General features: G+C 33.4%; 1 protein-coding gene across 1 annotated transcript in view; it reads left to right on the top strand.

Moving 5' to 3' along the window:
• Nucleotides 1-15,281, top strand: part of LOC132560061 (intraflagellar transport protein 172 homolog) — a 30,001-nt gene that overhangs the window by 1,108 nt on the left and 13,612 nt on the right. Inside the window, exons 4-26 of the mRNA XM_060224715.1 lie at nt 407-512; nt 680-759; nt 1,016-1,103; nt 1,925-2,139; nt 2,632-2,755; nt 3,179-3,274; nt 4,813-4,974; nt 5,230-5,283; nt 5,802-5,905; nt 6,712-6,797; nt 7,278-7,390; nt 7,747-7,812; nt 8,050-8,151; nt 8,746-8,882; nt 9,574-9,681; nt 10,006-10,090; nt 10,403-10,495; nt 10,893-10,970; nt 11,941-12,021; nt 12,431-12,526; nt 13,408-13,479; nt 13,917-13,995; nt 14,508-14,628. Of these exons, the coding sequence (XP_060080698.1) occupies nt 407-512; nt 680-759; nt 1,016-1,103; nt 1,925-2,139; nt 2,632-2,755; nt 3,179-3,274; nt 4,813-4,974; nt 5,230-5,283; nt 5,802-5,905; nt 6,712-6,797; nt 7,278-7,390; nt 7,747-7,812; nt 8,050-8,151; nt 8,746-8,882; nt 9,574-9,681; nt 10,006-10,090; nt 10,403-10,495; nt 10,893-10,970; nt 11,941-12,021; nt 12,431-12,526; nt 13,408-13,479; nt 13,917-13,995; nt 14,508-14,628 (2,346 nt within the window). The remainder of the gene's footprint in view (nt 1-406; nt 513-679; nt 760-1,015; nt 1,104-1,924; nt 2,140-2,631; nt 2,756-3,178; nt 3,275-4,812; nt 4,975-5,229; nt 5,284-5,801; nt 5,906-6,711; nt 6,798-7,277; nt 7,391-7,746; nt 7,813-8,049; nt 8,152-8,745; nt 8,883-9,573; nt 9,682-10,005; nt 10,091-10,402; nt 10,496-10,892; nt 10,971-11,940; nt 12,022-12,430; nt 12,527-13,407; nt 13,480-13,916; nt 13,996-14,507; nt 14,629-15,281) is intronic.

Raw genomic sequence — 15,281 nt, 5'->3', positions numbered from 1 at the left:
AGTGATTTAAATAAACATAAAAGTAGTTGCATTTGCTCAGAGAATGACCTATTTTGAGACAACTATGAAGTGGCATGAAACTATATTTCAGACAGTCCAAATTATTTTGACATTCTATCAACATTTATTTATCAGCTTGGAGTCAATGTGTGTCTAATCTCTGTCTCTTTAAAAGAGGAGGGAAATATGAGACCTGTGTCTTGGTGAAATGTATGTGAAAATGATTATTTCTTTCCAATCTGATTTATGAAGGTTGATAGATTGTCAGAATAATTCTGACTATGTTTAAAAGAGATAAGAAATTATTTGTGGACTATTAATTCTCCTCAGTTTCAAATGCCCTTCCAGCAAAGATAAAGTGTTGTCAGTGAAACTGATTACAGAACTTTTTTATCTTCATATTTAGGGGGGATAAGAAAACCATCTGTAACAAGTTTGTACAACAGAGTGCTGTGACTTGTATGATTTGGCCTAATGAACAGCCAATAGTGTTTGGACTAGCTGATGGAAAGGTAAGTATATTATACACATTATTTGATACATATTTACAAATGTAGATAAAACTTTTAATATTCGTAGTGATTAACAAGTTCAAACTGTACTGGGCTGTCATGTACTTTTTTTTACAATTTTCTGTATGTGTATTGCATATTTAGCTGAAATAATATTTTTCTATCAGGTGAGAGCAGCAAACATCAAGACCAACAAATCTTCAACCATCTATGGAACAGATTCCTATGTTGTTTCTTTGGCAGCAAAGTATGTACATGATAATAATATTGACTCTTTATTAGCACTCAAAGTAATGAATTGATTTATATCCAAATTAAAAAAAAAAATTGGTTTATTACTTCGATTTGTTTTTGAACTTACTATTTTTCAATGAATCTTGAAATATCATACTCTCATGATTATAGGTCATAAAGTATTTATCTTGTTGATTTATTAATACAGGGAAATGTTTTAACATTGAAAATTATCACCTCCAAATAACCGTTAACTTTATGATTTCCAGTCCATCAGGTAAAGGATTTCTGTCTGGCCATGCTGATGGTGCCATTGTCCGTTACTTCTTTGATGATGAGGGTTCTGGTGATTCTCAGGTTAGTTTATTGTTTTTGTTTCATATTCTTGGAAACTTATTTCGGTATACACTCGAGTTACAGTATTAAGAGTCAAATCAATTTATACTTACATCAGATAAATACAATCTTAGTCACTACGAAATACATATGACACAGTTGTCTGTTCTTTGTCATTTTTTTTCGTTTGCATTCGAGGGATGAATGTAAAGTAAGACCCTTAAGATACATATGTTTCTTGTACATTGATATTTGTGGATGATATATCTTAAAACATTTTTATAAAATTCTCTTAAAGCTTGAAAATAAGTTGCAGTTTAGCTTCTCAAACATTGAGCAACCGAAAGTTTATTTAGTAAGAAACTACAGAGTTATTTTTCAGGAAAGGCTTATTTTTGAGGTCGGCAGAGTTTCAAAATACAAATGTATTTACTGGTACCACAATGTCATGGGTTGTATGCAGTTTCATATCAATGTTAAAGTCTTAACATTATTTTCTCACTTTTCACACTGGGAGTCAACAAGATAAGTGAAAAAAATGGACATAAGTATGAAGACACATCAACGTATATCAAATATGGACATTCATCTTAAAAGCTATGAACGAAAGTGATCTCAGTTGAAACATGGGCATTTGACATAGGCAAATAAGTCCTGACATAGATACACAAAAAAGTCCTATTTGAAAAGATATTCTTAGAAATTTGATCTCTTTTACAGCTGTTGCAGGAATTTGTTTGCATTGAAGCATAATAAACACAAACAATCTATGGTGTGTCATGTATTAACAAAAGTCTGTTGCACTATGATATTCTATTTTTATTTCAATAAATCCATTTCAGGGTAAAGTCTGCACACATCCTTGTCCGCCCTATGCCTTAGCATATTCCCAGAATTCAATTGTAGCAGCTGGATGTGACAAGAGAATTATTGCCTATGGAAGAGATGGTAGAAGTTTCCAACATTTTGACTTCAGTCGTGAAACTGATGAGCATGAATTTACGACTGCTGTCTGTAGCCCCAGTGGCCAGTCAGTAGTTATTGGAAGTTTTGACAAGTAAGTAGAATTATCGATCTTGAATTCAGTACAAAGATTTGTTTTTCAATTATTAGTAAGTGTGTCAATAAATGTATTTAGCATGCATTTAGAAAATTTTGTATATTAGAAAGATACTGTGATATAATAATATACAAAAAATACTGTTAGTGTTTTCTGTTTGTTTTATGATTTTTTACAATTAGGAGATATTGAGGTGTACATATGTTGGTGATAAAAGGAAGTGGAAAAAACTAGACTCTACACAATCCATGTTGTTCTAAATCAGTAATAAAAGTATGATTAAGTAGGAGTATAAATAAAATTTGAGATTCATGATTTCATGATTTGCTTTTCCATTAACTAATTTGTCACTGGTTTCTCTACCTTTCTATCTAATTTAAAGACATTAATTTTGGTCTGTATTTACATAAAGATAAGGTATTGTTAAGAAGAGAAGATTATCTTTAATATTTTTTTAAGATTAAGATATTAAACCTGTGTTTTTCTTAGACTTAGAACATTAAACTGGAGTCCTCGGCGACAGATGTGGGACGAGCCAAAGTTGAAAGAGATCAGAAATTTATACACAATTACAGCCCTGGCATGGAAGAAGGATGGATCTAGAGTAACCTGTGTAAGTGTTAATTCATGATATGTTTTACAGTAATTGCACATTAATACTTCTTGTATTACTACATGCGAAAGATTGAAAATTATCAGAAGATCAAAATGTTGATGTCATCTCAAAGTGAAAGTTAAGATGTTTTTACACAATGAAAGCTTCATATCATAATATTAGGAGATTTTTATGGCAAATTAGTTTTACATATGAAAAGATTCCAAGATTGTGAAAAAGAATTTATTGAAAAAACATTGACCACCTGATTAGATAATGTTAGCTTTTAGACAATAATTTATTGAATGGGAATATATTGTATCAATATTTTTTTCAGATAGATATATTAAGATATGATTATTACAACATGTTTGATGGGTTATGAAAAAAATTTACATCAAATTCGCAAAAATATGTTGAAGATAATACATTTTATCACAGGGAACTCTTTGTGGAGGTGTGGAAATCTTTGACTGCTGTCTCAAGAGAACCATATATAAAAACAAATTTGAGATGACGCATGTTGGACTTAGTCAGGTAATTAAGACACTGTCAAAACATATTTACTGTTCCAAACTAAAGTTGTTCTTAAGGTGTGTATTTCTATTTTGCATGTTCAGGGACTGATTGATAAGTTATAAACCTTGTATTGAAGAAGTTAAGCAGGGATGTCCTTTTTCAGCTCTATTATTCCCTGACTGTTTAAGGCTGTGTATGCAAAGACTGGTGTCATTTGGTCAGTTTATGTTGAAGAGGTAGCATCTAAAGTAAACAAGGCTTTGTTCGCTGAAAGAGAAGTGATTCAATATTGGCCTAAGAAAGGTCTAGCACCTGATGATATCCATACTGATATGATAGCAACTCTAGGGAATGATGCCTCTTCATATGCTACAGTGAAAAAATGGGTAGGGAATTTAAGTGTGGCAAGCAGATCCTTGGGGATGACACCTGTCCTGGGAGGCACGTCATTGTTGCAAACCCAGAAATGGTCAATAAAGTCCATGATATTGTTATGGCTGACAGGTGAGTTATAGACAGATATAAACCAGTACAGTTGGGATTTTACAGGAAAGAGTACATTCCATTCATACAGAAGATCTTGCATTGAGAAAGCTCTCAGCCTGTTGGGTAACAAGACTTCTGAGAGTTGATCAGAAGCACACCATAGATCCATCATTCCACCTCAGAGGCACCCTGGTCCACCCGCACCAAAGAAGGCAAAGGCTGTTCCATCTCGTGAAAAGGTTATGGCCTCAATTTTCTGGGATGCTGATGGTATTCTGATGGTAGATTATCTGCAAAATGGACAGACAACCAATGGCAAATGTTATGAATCACTTCTTAGGCACTTAAGAGAAAATATTAAACTTAAGCGCAGCGAAAAACTCAGTAAAGGTGTGTTGTTCCACCACAACAATGCCCCTGTTCAGAAGTCTGTCATTGCCACGGCTGTCATTAATGATTGTGGCTTTGAATTGAAGGAGCATCCACCTTATTTGCCTGATCTCGCTCAATCAGTCTTTCATCTATTTCCAAAATTAAAAAGGCTATTTCCTGTACCCACTTTCAGTCAGATGATGGTGTCATGCATGCAATGGAGGACTTTCTGAATGGTCAAGAAAAGGACTTCTTTAAAAGTGGCATTGAAGCCTTTAAACATTGCTGGCAAAAGTGTATAGATACTAAAGGGGAATTAAGTTGAAAAATAATGCAATATGTCTGCCAAAAGTCAAATCCTTAAATATGAGGGTCACAACTTATCATTCAGCCCTTGTATTTGCTGCCATGATTAATTAACTGTCTTTATCAGGTGGAAAATTCATCTATTAGAAACATTTTATGAATGAACAGGTACTTTTTATTTCTCACATACTTTTCATTTCTCATATAAGATGCAAGTGGCGGCTTTATAATTAGGAATGGCCTACATTGTCAAAGTCAGCTTGTGCTGAACACATTATAAAGGGACTGCTTTTGTTAAAAATATTACCTGTCAATGTATTATTTAATTGCACATGTCTGAGAAGCCTTTAGAGATTTTTCTCTTATAAATTGAAATGTTATTTTGAACTCAGGTGATTGTGAAGAACATGTCCAATCAGAGCCGAGTAGTGCTCAAGTCTCACTATGGCTATGAGATCGATGAAGTCAGAATCATGGGCAAAGATCGCTACTTGATAGCACACACATCTGACACCATTCTGTTGGGAGATCTCACATCCAACAAACTTAGCGAGGTAAAATATAATTTCTACACTTTTTCAATATAAAGGAACAAACTATGCTTTTTAAATATTTCATATTACAAAGTAGTTCAGAAGTAAAATTTTAATTGCTTACTGTGTTGATTGTTAAGAAAATTATTTATTTTGACAGCTGTTGCTAATCACTAATTTTGTTGCCATTAACATATATATTGAGACATGCTAGGTGTATTTTGTCAAGTTGTAAAAATTTTAAGATCATGTATGTAAGTGAGATATCTTTTGTAGATTCCTTGGCATGGCACAGGAGGAAATGAGAAATACTACTTTGACAATGAAAGTGTAAGTTGTAACAGTTTGATGTTTAGAGTAGTGCATTTATTTTGGAAAAAAATATCACCATGAAAGTGTCGGTTGAAAAAGTTTTCTTTCTTTGGTAGTATTGTAAAAAAAATACCTATTTGAATGACTTGTAAATGTTATTCTGTTTGTAGTTTCTTAGATAGCATTACATTATATTACCTATGAATTCAAGTAAACATTTCTTGAAGAAACATTTCAAAATTAGTCTTTGTTGAGAAATAAATTGAAAGGCTATTAAGAAATTTTGATTTCATTTGAAAAATTGATATCTGTAAAATTTTAAACTTTGTGATGTAAATAAATATTGTCAAAGAAAAACGTTTTGGGAATTTGAATACAATGTGCATCATTATATCGTGTTAGTTTTAATACAGATATAGGACATGTCATACAGGAAATAATGTCAAAATATAAATATCATTTAGGAGAAAAATGCCAAAAATCAACCTAGCAATATATGTCTTACAATGTACTGTAAAATGCATATCAAATTACAGGTATGCATGATTTTCAATGCTGGTGAGCTATCTCTGATTGAGTATGGGGCCAATGAAGTGCTGGGGTCTGTGAGGACAGAGTTCATGAACCCTCACCTCATCAGGTAGATATTGCAGATACATTACATTTAGTTTATCAAGATGGAAAAAAAAAATAAGAAAAAAATAAAAAGTTAACAAAGTTTACATAGAGTTGAATCTCGTTATCTCAAAGTTAGAGTGCCATGGGAAAACTTGAAGTTATCTGATTATTCGATTTAAGTAAGATTGAATGTTAAATGTAAAGTTTGACCTGCACTGACAAAATACCCAAATTATACAGGGTCTTCAAGTTATAAGAGTTCAAGATAACAAGGTTTGACTGTATTTGTAAAAATCAAAGTAAAAAGGGTTACAGGGAGACCTATCAACAGTTACCATAAGGTTAGCATACATTGGGTGTGCCAAGCAAATATCTCTGTAAACAGCCAGGGTATCTTAGAAGATTGATCTTCATTTAGTAGTCGATCATTTGTTTGCTATTTCACTGAACATCTTACCAGAGACCTGTCATAAGTTATCCTGTAATCCAGAACACTTAAGAGTTAAATGTCTTGCACTATTGAATAAACATGACAACACAGGATTATCTATGATGTCATTTCCCGACAGATAGGGACAGGACCAGGTAGGGATCAAACCCTGCACTTCTGATCTTACCTGAAGTTACAAAATCCAATGCTCTCCTGACTGTTCTATCGCAGCCAGAAGACAAAGGAAAATTATCTTACATAATGAATTAGGTATTGGGGTTCTTTTATTGTTAGATGTTAAAAGAAATTGAACTGATTTATCACAAATCAGAATATGAAACTTAGATTTCAAACAATTGCTTTGATCTATTGATAGAATTCACTTGTTTGTTTGATAGTGTGAGACTAAATGAGAGGAAACAAAGAGGAGTCGATGATAACAAGAAGATTGCCTACCTCCTGGATCTCAAGACTGTAGCTATTGGTGTGTATTGATTTGTGTGTATGTTAGAGGAGTAATGAAACCTCTAAGCCAAGCAGATTGTAAAACTATATGGAAAATCTGTAATACACTTTCTGATTACTTCATAGAAAAAAAACAATGGAAAACATTTAAAGATTAATGTTTTGAAAAAGTGTTTCCTGTGTTTTTTCATTATTTTGTTTTGAAATACAGGAATATGTTTCAGTGTGAAACCTGAACTCTTGATTTGATTTTATTAAAGCATTGGAAATTCTAATGCTTTTATGAAATGACAGTAATGAGTTTTACAAATATTTCATAATTGAATTTCAGTATATGATACTTCTGATAATAGTTTTGAGTCTGGCAAGAAAAACCCAAAAAACTAAAGACAAAACTAGATAAAAAGCGATGAAGTGGACAGAGATGTATTGTTTTGATTTCTGAATAATTTGAATTTCAGGAATATGGTATACAATAACACAATTATTGACATTTCAGTTGACTTGATCTCTGGTTTGACCTTGGGTCAAGTTAGCCATGAGTCCAAAATAGATTGGCTGGAGCTTAATGAGACTGGACGTAAGATGCTGTTCAGAGACAAGAGAATGAGGGTAATTTTACATTGGTTACTTTGTTTCTCTATCCACTAACTAACACGTGGTTAATCTCTTTGTTTTTAATGCTTCAGGTTCAAATAATTTATTATGCTACTTCAAATTCTCAGATCTGTATCTGAAGGTCAAATGCCATTTGTTTGTAATTCAGTCTCAGTATTTTTGTAGCTTCATTGTAATGATATGCATGGTTAGCTTGTATGAAAGGAAAGAAGACAATCTTAAGGGGTGGGTTTCTCTCAGGGTCATTTTATGTATTTATGATAAGATTAAGATGATGATTATTTTTCATCTGGATTTGAATGTATTGTCTAAGTATAAATGACATTATATTGTTTGATGTTGTTTTGCAGCTCAACTTATATGATGTTGAGTCTAAACAGCGGACTACAATCCTCAACTACTGCTCCTATGTACAGGTACTGTACTAGTGTTACATTGATTTTATTTTCAAATGTTTGAACTTACGTTTTCAGGATTTCTTTAAATTTTGCTCTGCTAAGGTTACTAAGTATACAAAATAAACATCAAGTTATACTATGTTGATGTTATTTTTGTCAATAACCATTTGAAATCTAATATTAAAAAAGAACATATTTTATCTCCTTTGATGACATTTTGTTGTGGTGGTGATTTGAGTTATCTCCCTTGAACAGTGGGTGCCTGGCAGTGATGTGGTTGTTGGACAGAACCGTGGTAACTTGTGCGTCTGGTACAACATTGATGCCCCAGAACGAGTTACAATGTTCCCACTCAAGGTATGGATGACCTGTAAATTGAATGATAATTCCATTATCAGGTTAATACCTTCCAACTTCCATCAAATTTGTGTTATGTTGGTGTTGTCAGGATACTAGGTGGTTGATTTTCAGAAACAGCTGATTGAGTGTTCACTTGCTATGAAATTGGCCGTGAGACTTGCTGAAATATTAGGCTGATCAATGTTAAGGTTTTGTCATTTAGTAACTATCTCTATTGTAGGATTGATATTAACAAAAAAAATTTCAGTAAATCTCAGATCTTGTACTCTAAATAAGAAAATTTTTGAGAGGTTATAATTTTGTAAATTTGACAAAAAAAGTTGAGAAAATATCAACTAAATAACTCAGATTTGATGACATGAAGGCCACATGTATAAACAAAAAAAAAGATTTGCAGATACCCATGAAAATGTCCAGGCGAATAATTGAACAAACAGAAATTTAGATTTTGCACCTCAGGTTTTATATCATCCATGTAAAAGAAATTTTCAAATGTTTTATTGTATTCAAAGAAACTTTTGTAATGCCTTTGTAAAGTTTCTACTGTTTCTGTCATAGTAACAGAACTTTGTTATTGTTGCTGATCTTTAGGGTGACATCGTGGACCTTGAGAGGACAGACGGCAAGACAGATGTGGTGGTCAATGAAGGAGTGACCACTATCTCCTACACATTGGACGAGGGACTGATTGAGTTTGGAACAGCCATCGATGACGGGGATTTTGAAAGGTAAGGTAAAAGGCAGGTTGTTGGGGTAGTGAGTTGAATAACTGAAAAGTGAAAAAAAGGATATATCAGAAAGAGCTAGAAAAATTACATCATAGCACAATTTTCATCTGTAATGAATGATTTCTTTAAAGATGTTGAGCAGCTTTTAGACATTCTTTGTATTTTGGTTGATTGCTGTGGTCCTCTGAAGCAGAAAACAGGGTCCAAAATTTGAAAGAGAAGGTAAATTGTTAAATAGTGTTATGTAAACCTGAGGATGACTGAAGAGATTTGAATATAAATCATTATGGAGTATCCTAAGATGACTGGAATCCCTTATTGTATTAATTTAGAATATGATTCCTTCAGGGCAGGGGTCCAGTATTAAAATAATGGGATGCAGTGATGTGTTTCTGGTTATTCGAAATTCTTGATCTTAGCCGTTCTCACTTAACTCAATTAATAATCATAGGTTCTGAAAAAGCTTTGGTGTTGTGATTGATCTGGTTTCTCAAAAGCAGTTATATTATTTTCAATTTCATTTCCATTCAGATGGAAATAAGAAAGGGATAAGGAATTCAAAGATTATTTGGGCCTTTTTTTGAAGTCAGTGATAAGCTGTCGACTTTATTTTTCTTTCAGAAATTTCAATTTTAGAGGGAGTAATGATTTTGTGGTGTTTAAAATTTACATGATGTGGTTTACCTTTCAGGGCTGTGTCTTTTCTTGAGACCTTGGAGATGTCAGCAGAAACTGAGGCCATGTGGAAAACACTGAGCAAACTTTCAATGGAAGATCGCCAACTACACATAGCAGAGAGGTAGGAGTAGATTCTGATATAATTTTCCTTCTCCTCAGCTATTACAGCTAGTTTGTGTCAGTCTAAATTCATATTTATATAAGCATTAATTTTTAATATGTATGACTGAATTGCTGTCCACTTGATAGTTTGCCTGACTAGAGAATTTAAAAATTTTGGACCATGTTGTGCCATAAATGATGTAAAAGGCAGAAATTGAGTTAACTGTGACATTTGGAAATTAAGATGTCATGTATGACATTTTTTTATGTGATCTATAAGGTGATTCCCCAGAATCATAAACTCACTTTAGAGAATCGAAGTTTAAATTATTTTAATTTGTAGGTGTTATTCAGCACTCGGTGATATTGCTAAAGCACGATACATGAAGGAAACATTCAGAATAGCAGAGGAAATTGCCCAGACTACAGTAAGTGCTTTTTTTTGTTGGTATAAAATCTGTATAACAATTACGTATAAGATTAGTTGGAGAATCAACACTGATACATATTTTTGGTTATAACTGATCATTTCTCTAGATGTGTTTTAGTATATAAATACTCAATGTGACATGAAGTAAGTTTTGACATGCTATCAGCAATTACAATATACTCCTCATGTGAAATGCAATATGAATATTTCTCTCATTCCTCATATATATCTTCATATTTCATGTAATTCAGCGTGTGGAATGTTAAAGCTTTTTATTCAGTTGGCTGAATTCCTTGTATTTGTTGTGAAGGGCGGAGATGGATTCAGTAACTACAGAGTTCGAGCGAGGTTCTCCATCATGGAGAAGAGGTACAAGGAAGCGGAAGGCATCTATTTAGAACAGGTGTTTATCATAGTTAAATTCTATACAATTGTTTTAAATACTTTATGTTGTTTTTTATATTTGTTTTGAGATAAAACCAACATCTTGGTAGGAATATTTTATATTCTAGAGCAGAAATTTTATAGCAATATTGGAATTCAAAATATTTGCAATGCCATGTAGATATGATGGTGTACCATTCTGATTGTTTGAGAAATAAGTGGTTTTATGGTGTTCTAAATAAATTTTTTTTTTATCTGTGTAGCAGTGAGGACAATTTGGTCATAGGAGTATTAAGAACATGTAAATTGTTTCATAATTATGTTGAAAACTACTGTTTTGGTGCTTTGTAATACAGAATCTTGAGATTCTTTGTGAGTTGATTAGTGTGATACTATGCTATTATTATATGTTACAGAACCACGTTGATGAGGCCATGGAAATGTACCAAGAAATGCATATGTGGGATGAGGCTATAGAAGTGGCAGAGGCCAAGGTAAATGACCTCATATACTGTATACAGCTATCAAATCTTAACTGGAGGTGTTCAAATAGAGATGTGGTCTCGTTACTAAAGTGATAACTTGTCAAAGGGGTGGTAACTCAACAGTGATGGTTTCTGAAGAGGTACTTAACAGGGAAGAGAAGGGGGCATATAGCATTGCCCATGTCTGGCCCGTCCCATTCTGTCCTATCCCGTTTTGATTCAATATAAGCATCTAGTAACTTCATTCTTTGACAGATTTCAGTCAAACTTTATATAAACATCAATTATGAGTATACTTTGGACATTGTTGTGCTTCAGAGGCCCGAAGGTCAAGGCCAAGGTCTCCTTTCTTTATATAGAAAATCATCAACAGATTCATTAAAAAAAACTTGACAGCTTCATTCTTTCATGGCATTTGGTCATACTTTATGCAAAATATACTTTGTCATTGTTGTGTTTTGGGGGTCCCACATCAACGCCTTGGCAGCAAGGCATTCATGTCTTACAGACTTTTTGTAGTTTGAACAGAGTTGATCTGTCTCTCCTATAGGTGGTCACTGAACAAATAACTGAATTTCTGAGGATGAGAAGATGGTCATGAAGAGTGAATTATGGGGAATTGTTTAACAGGGTGTTAAGAGTTTTGTAGCAGATTAAATTGTAAATCATTGTTTTTATAAGTTGTGATATAGAAGATTAGAGGTATATTATAATTTTGGTAATTCATGATTTTCCTTATGACTATTTGTTGTCAGTGCCTATTTGTTAAAGTACAAAGCACTGAGGGTCATAATTGTTGAGAACAATACGGAAGCTTTAAAGAGTCGGGCCATAGGTCAAGCAAAGGGATCTGAGGTCTCTGGAGTAAATCCAGGAATCTACTCAGACAGACTAGTGATAACTTTTTAATCCACATTAACTTCATATTTGATATGACAATTCATTAAAATTAATGTGTTTATTTATTGTAATTTGTCAGAACCACCCAGAACTGGATAATTTGAAAAGGAGCTATTATGGTTGGCTGATGGAGACTGGACAGGAGGAGAAAGCAGGAGAGGTATTTATATTTCAGCATCTGATTTTGAAAAAAACATCTTGCAGTGCTTCCTCTGGCCAGCAGACCTTACTGATAAAGTAGTTTTTCCAGTGACATTTTAGATCCCATGAAGATTTTACACCAGAGAACATTCTGTTTATATGCACTGGTCTACAATGTCAAACGTAAAGTACTTGTCTGCAGAGAGTTTTTGACAAAAAAAAAAAAAAAAAAAAAGAAAAAAAATCTGCCAACTTTACGTTATTTTCACAGCTGATAATTTTTTATCTTAGTCTCAATATAATAATCTGTTGGCCAGTAATTTAGGCTTGTAGATACACACATCCCTGGTACATATTCATTATTATATGATAGGGTCTTTCAAGGTCAGATAACAAATCAATTATAATGTAAATGGTGATTATTACAGGTGAAAGAACATGAGGAGGACTACATGGCTGCCATCAACATGTACATGAAAGCAGGCCTGCCAGCTAGAGCTGCTCGACTTGCCACAAGTCGAGAGGTAATTACTGTATCTATTCCAGAATAAGCCTGAGGGGCTAGCATATCAACTGACTTAAAGTCAGTGGTTATAAAGGACAGGATATAATAGCATTTGTTGGTAATTTTACCTAAGAGTAATATATAATATATATATATATATATATATTTATATGTGAGTGGGCTTATTAGCAGGCATGGGCTAATAGCCGGATAAGCACAGTTTCTATATATTTGATTATTGTCATCTAGTTTCTGATTGTGTAATGTCAAATATTAACTCCATGTTTGTGATTTTAAGCAAAAGGAGGTGAAGCTTACAGTGTATTGGTAATAGGAATCTCGCATGAGTTTTGGATAATTCTTTACATACATCCTGGTGATAGTTCCTAGATTTTATTTGTAGGACGAAACAATTTACAATTTTTGTTAACCATGTTGCTACAGGTTGATGGTGTTTATTTATTAGCAGATTATGAGCTTGTAAATACATTTACTCTTCAAATGTAGTCTTGAAATTTATGAGCTTGTAAATACATTTACTGTTCAAATGTAGTCTTGATATTGTAAATATAAATAGAGTGAAAGGTTTAGATCTGTGATACAGTGTAGCCTCACTTATATAGCTATCATGACCCCAAGCTAAACACTGTACTAAGATAGAGAGACTGACCTCACTGTTTGCTTGATTATTAGGTAGTCCAATATTTGCTAATGTTAGACACATGTGTGACCACAACACTAGAGACTGTCTCTGCTGTTCGTATTTCCAATACATATAAACCTATGTATTTGACATATATCTTCTAGCTATTCAAATAATATTCAAGTAAGGTTCCTGAAAAATTTGTATTTGATATTAGGTAGTTAGATATTGAGAAAAATATTTTTTTCCATACATAGGAGCTGATGTCAAATTCGGACCTCATCAGCAGAATTGCTTCTGAGTTAATCAAAGGAGAATTGTATGAAAGGGTAAGTTTTTCATTTACTAATAGTTAACTTAATCACACCCTCCCCATCTTCTTACATCTTTCAATAGATTAATTAAAAATTGAGGGTAGACTCAACTTTTCTCCTTAAGTCAAGTTCCCATTATGCCAAAGATATATCATAAACCAGAAGTGATATTATTGTAAAAATACGAACGTTGCATGCCATTCCATGAACTTCTCTTTTAGAGGTTGAAAAGATAATTTCCAGACGTGGAATCTAGTCAGATTTGAGATCAAGTAGTCACTAGCTTTTCTTGATTGGTGAAAATATTAATTTTATTAGCCTCAAATATGTCTTCAGTAGTCCAACAGCATGAAAGGGCACACAACCCAACCCTTTAGGGAAGGAAATTGGGTGTCCTTTGAAGATATGGAATGGTGTAGAGGTTTATTTACTCTTTGTTTGTACATTGGTAGGCAGGAGACATGTATGAGAAGATACATGACCAACAGCGGGCTATGGACTGCTTCAAAAAGGGAAGAGCTTATCATAGAGGTAACAGAAGTGTTATTTTTGAAGAACTCTAGTTTTCACCAAGTATGGAATAAAATTAGGCAAAAAAGATGCCTTGAAAATTGAATTATAATGATAGAATATGACAGTCAATAACAGGACTTTGCAAAAAACACATCTGTTTCCTTTAAGAATTTGGTCAATAACTGTGATAATTTGACCATTGAAAATCTGTCGAGTTATCACCAAAAATTAACTCAACAATTTAGAATTTGCATTAATTCTTGGACCAACAAGAATAACTGATTAATTTCTGATGTACCTGAAAGTGTGACAAGATTCAAATGGCCTTAACTTAAGATTTGTTGTATCCTCTTAAAGTAACAGTTTGAAGAGGACAATATGCCTGGAGGACATGAAATGCCAATATCAATAGGTTTTGTATATTATTATGGTATATATTAACTGGACATTTCAAATACATTGTATATGGAGCTGATGTAATCAGGGTTCTTCATTAAACTGTGTCATAAGTCTTCACTTGTATTTCTCAGCTGTTAAACTGGCACGGAATTCGTACCCGAGTGAGGTTGTGAAGCTGGAAGAGGACTGGGGAGATTACTTAGTCCAGCAGAAACAGTTGGATAATGCCATCAGTCACTTCATAGAAGCTGGGTTTGTATGACAGCAATTACTTTAAAGTTGGTTTTTGAGTGGTCTTTTCCTTTTCTATTTTTTTTGATGGAATATTATACAGTTGTAATAAAAATTAGATTCCTATCTTACTTTGATGGTGTGAATTGTGGTTTAAGATTGATGATTTGAAGAAGCTATGGTGATTATACCCCCCGCAACGAAGTTAGGGGGGGTATACTGGAATCAGGTTGTCCGTCTGTCCGTCCGTCCGTCTGTCTGTAGACACATTTTGTCCGGCTAACTCCTCCTAAACCTGTGAACCGATTTTGATGAAACTTTACAGGAATATTAAGGATCATGTGTAGATATGCATGCCCCTTTCTTTTTTTGAAAATTTTGGTTGCCATGGTAACTGGTCACTATAAACAAGTTTTCTAATAAATGTCCATAACTCCTCAGTTATTTGACCGATTGTATTCAAACTTAGTAAAAAGATGTAATTCAGTAAGGCTAATAATTGGACATATTAAACGTTTCCCAAACTGTTACCGCAGAAACACAATCCTGGCCTCTGATTATCAACCGATTGCCAGATGAGTTTGAGATTGATGTAGTACCCACTTATTATAGTGACCATTTTTTTGTCTCTGTGGCCCTTCAGTGGAAAATATTACTTCAATAAAGATGTAAGT

The sequence above is a fragment of the Ylistrum balloti genome, unplaced genomic scaffold, assembly GCF_031769215.1.
Source record: "Ylistrum balloti isolate Yb309-2 unplaced genomic scaffold, AGI_CSIRO_Ybal_v1 Utg371012, whole genome shotgun sequence".
Lineage (NCBI taxonomy): Eukaryota > Metazoa > Mollusca > Bivalvia > Pectinida > Pectinidae > Ylistrum > Ylistrum balloti.
The sequence above is the reverse complement of the archived record's forward strand: the minus strand, read 5'-3'. Positions and strand labels throughout refer to the sequence as shown.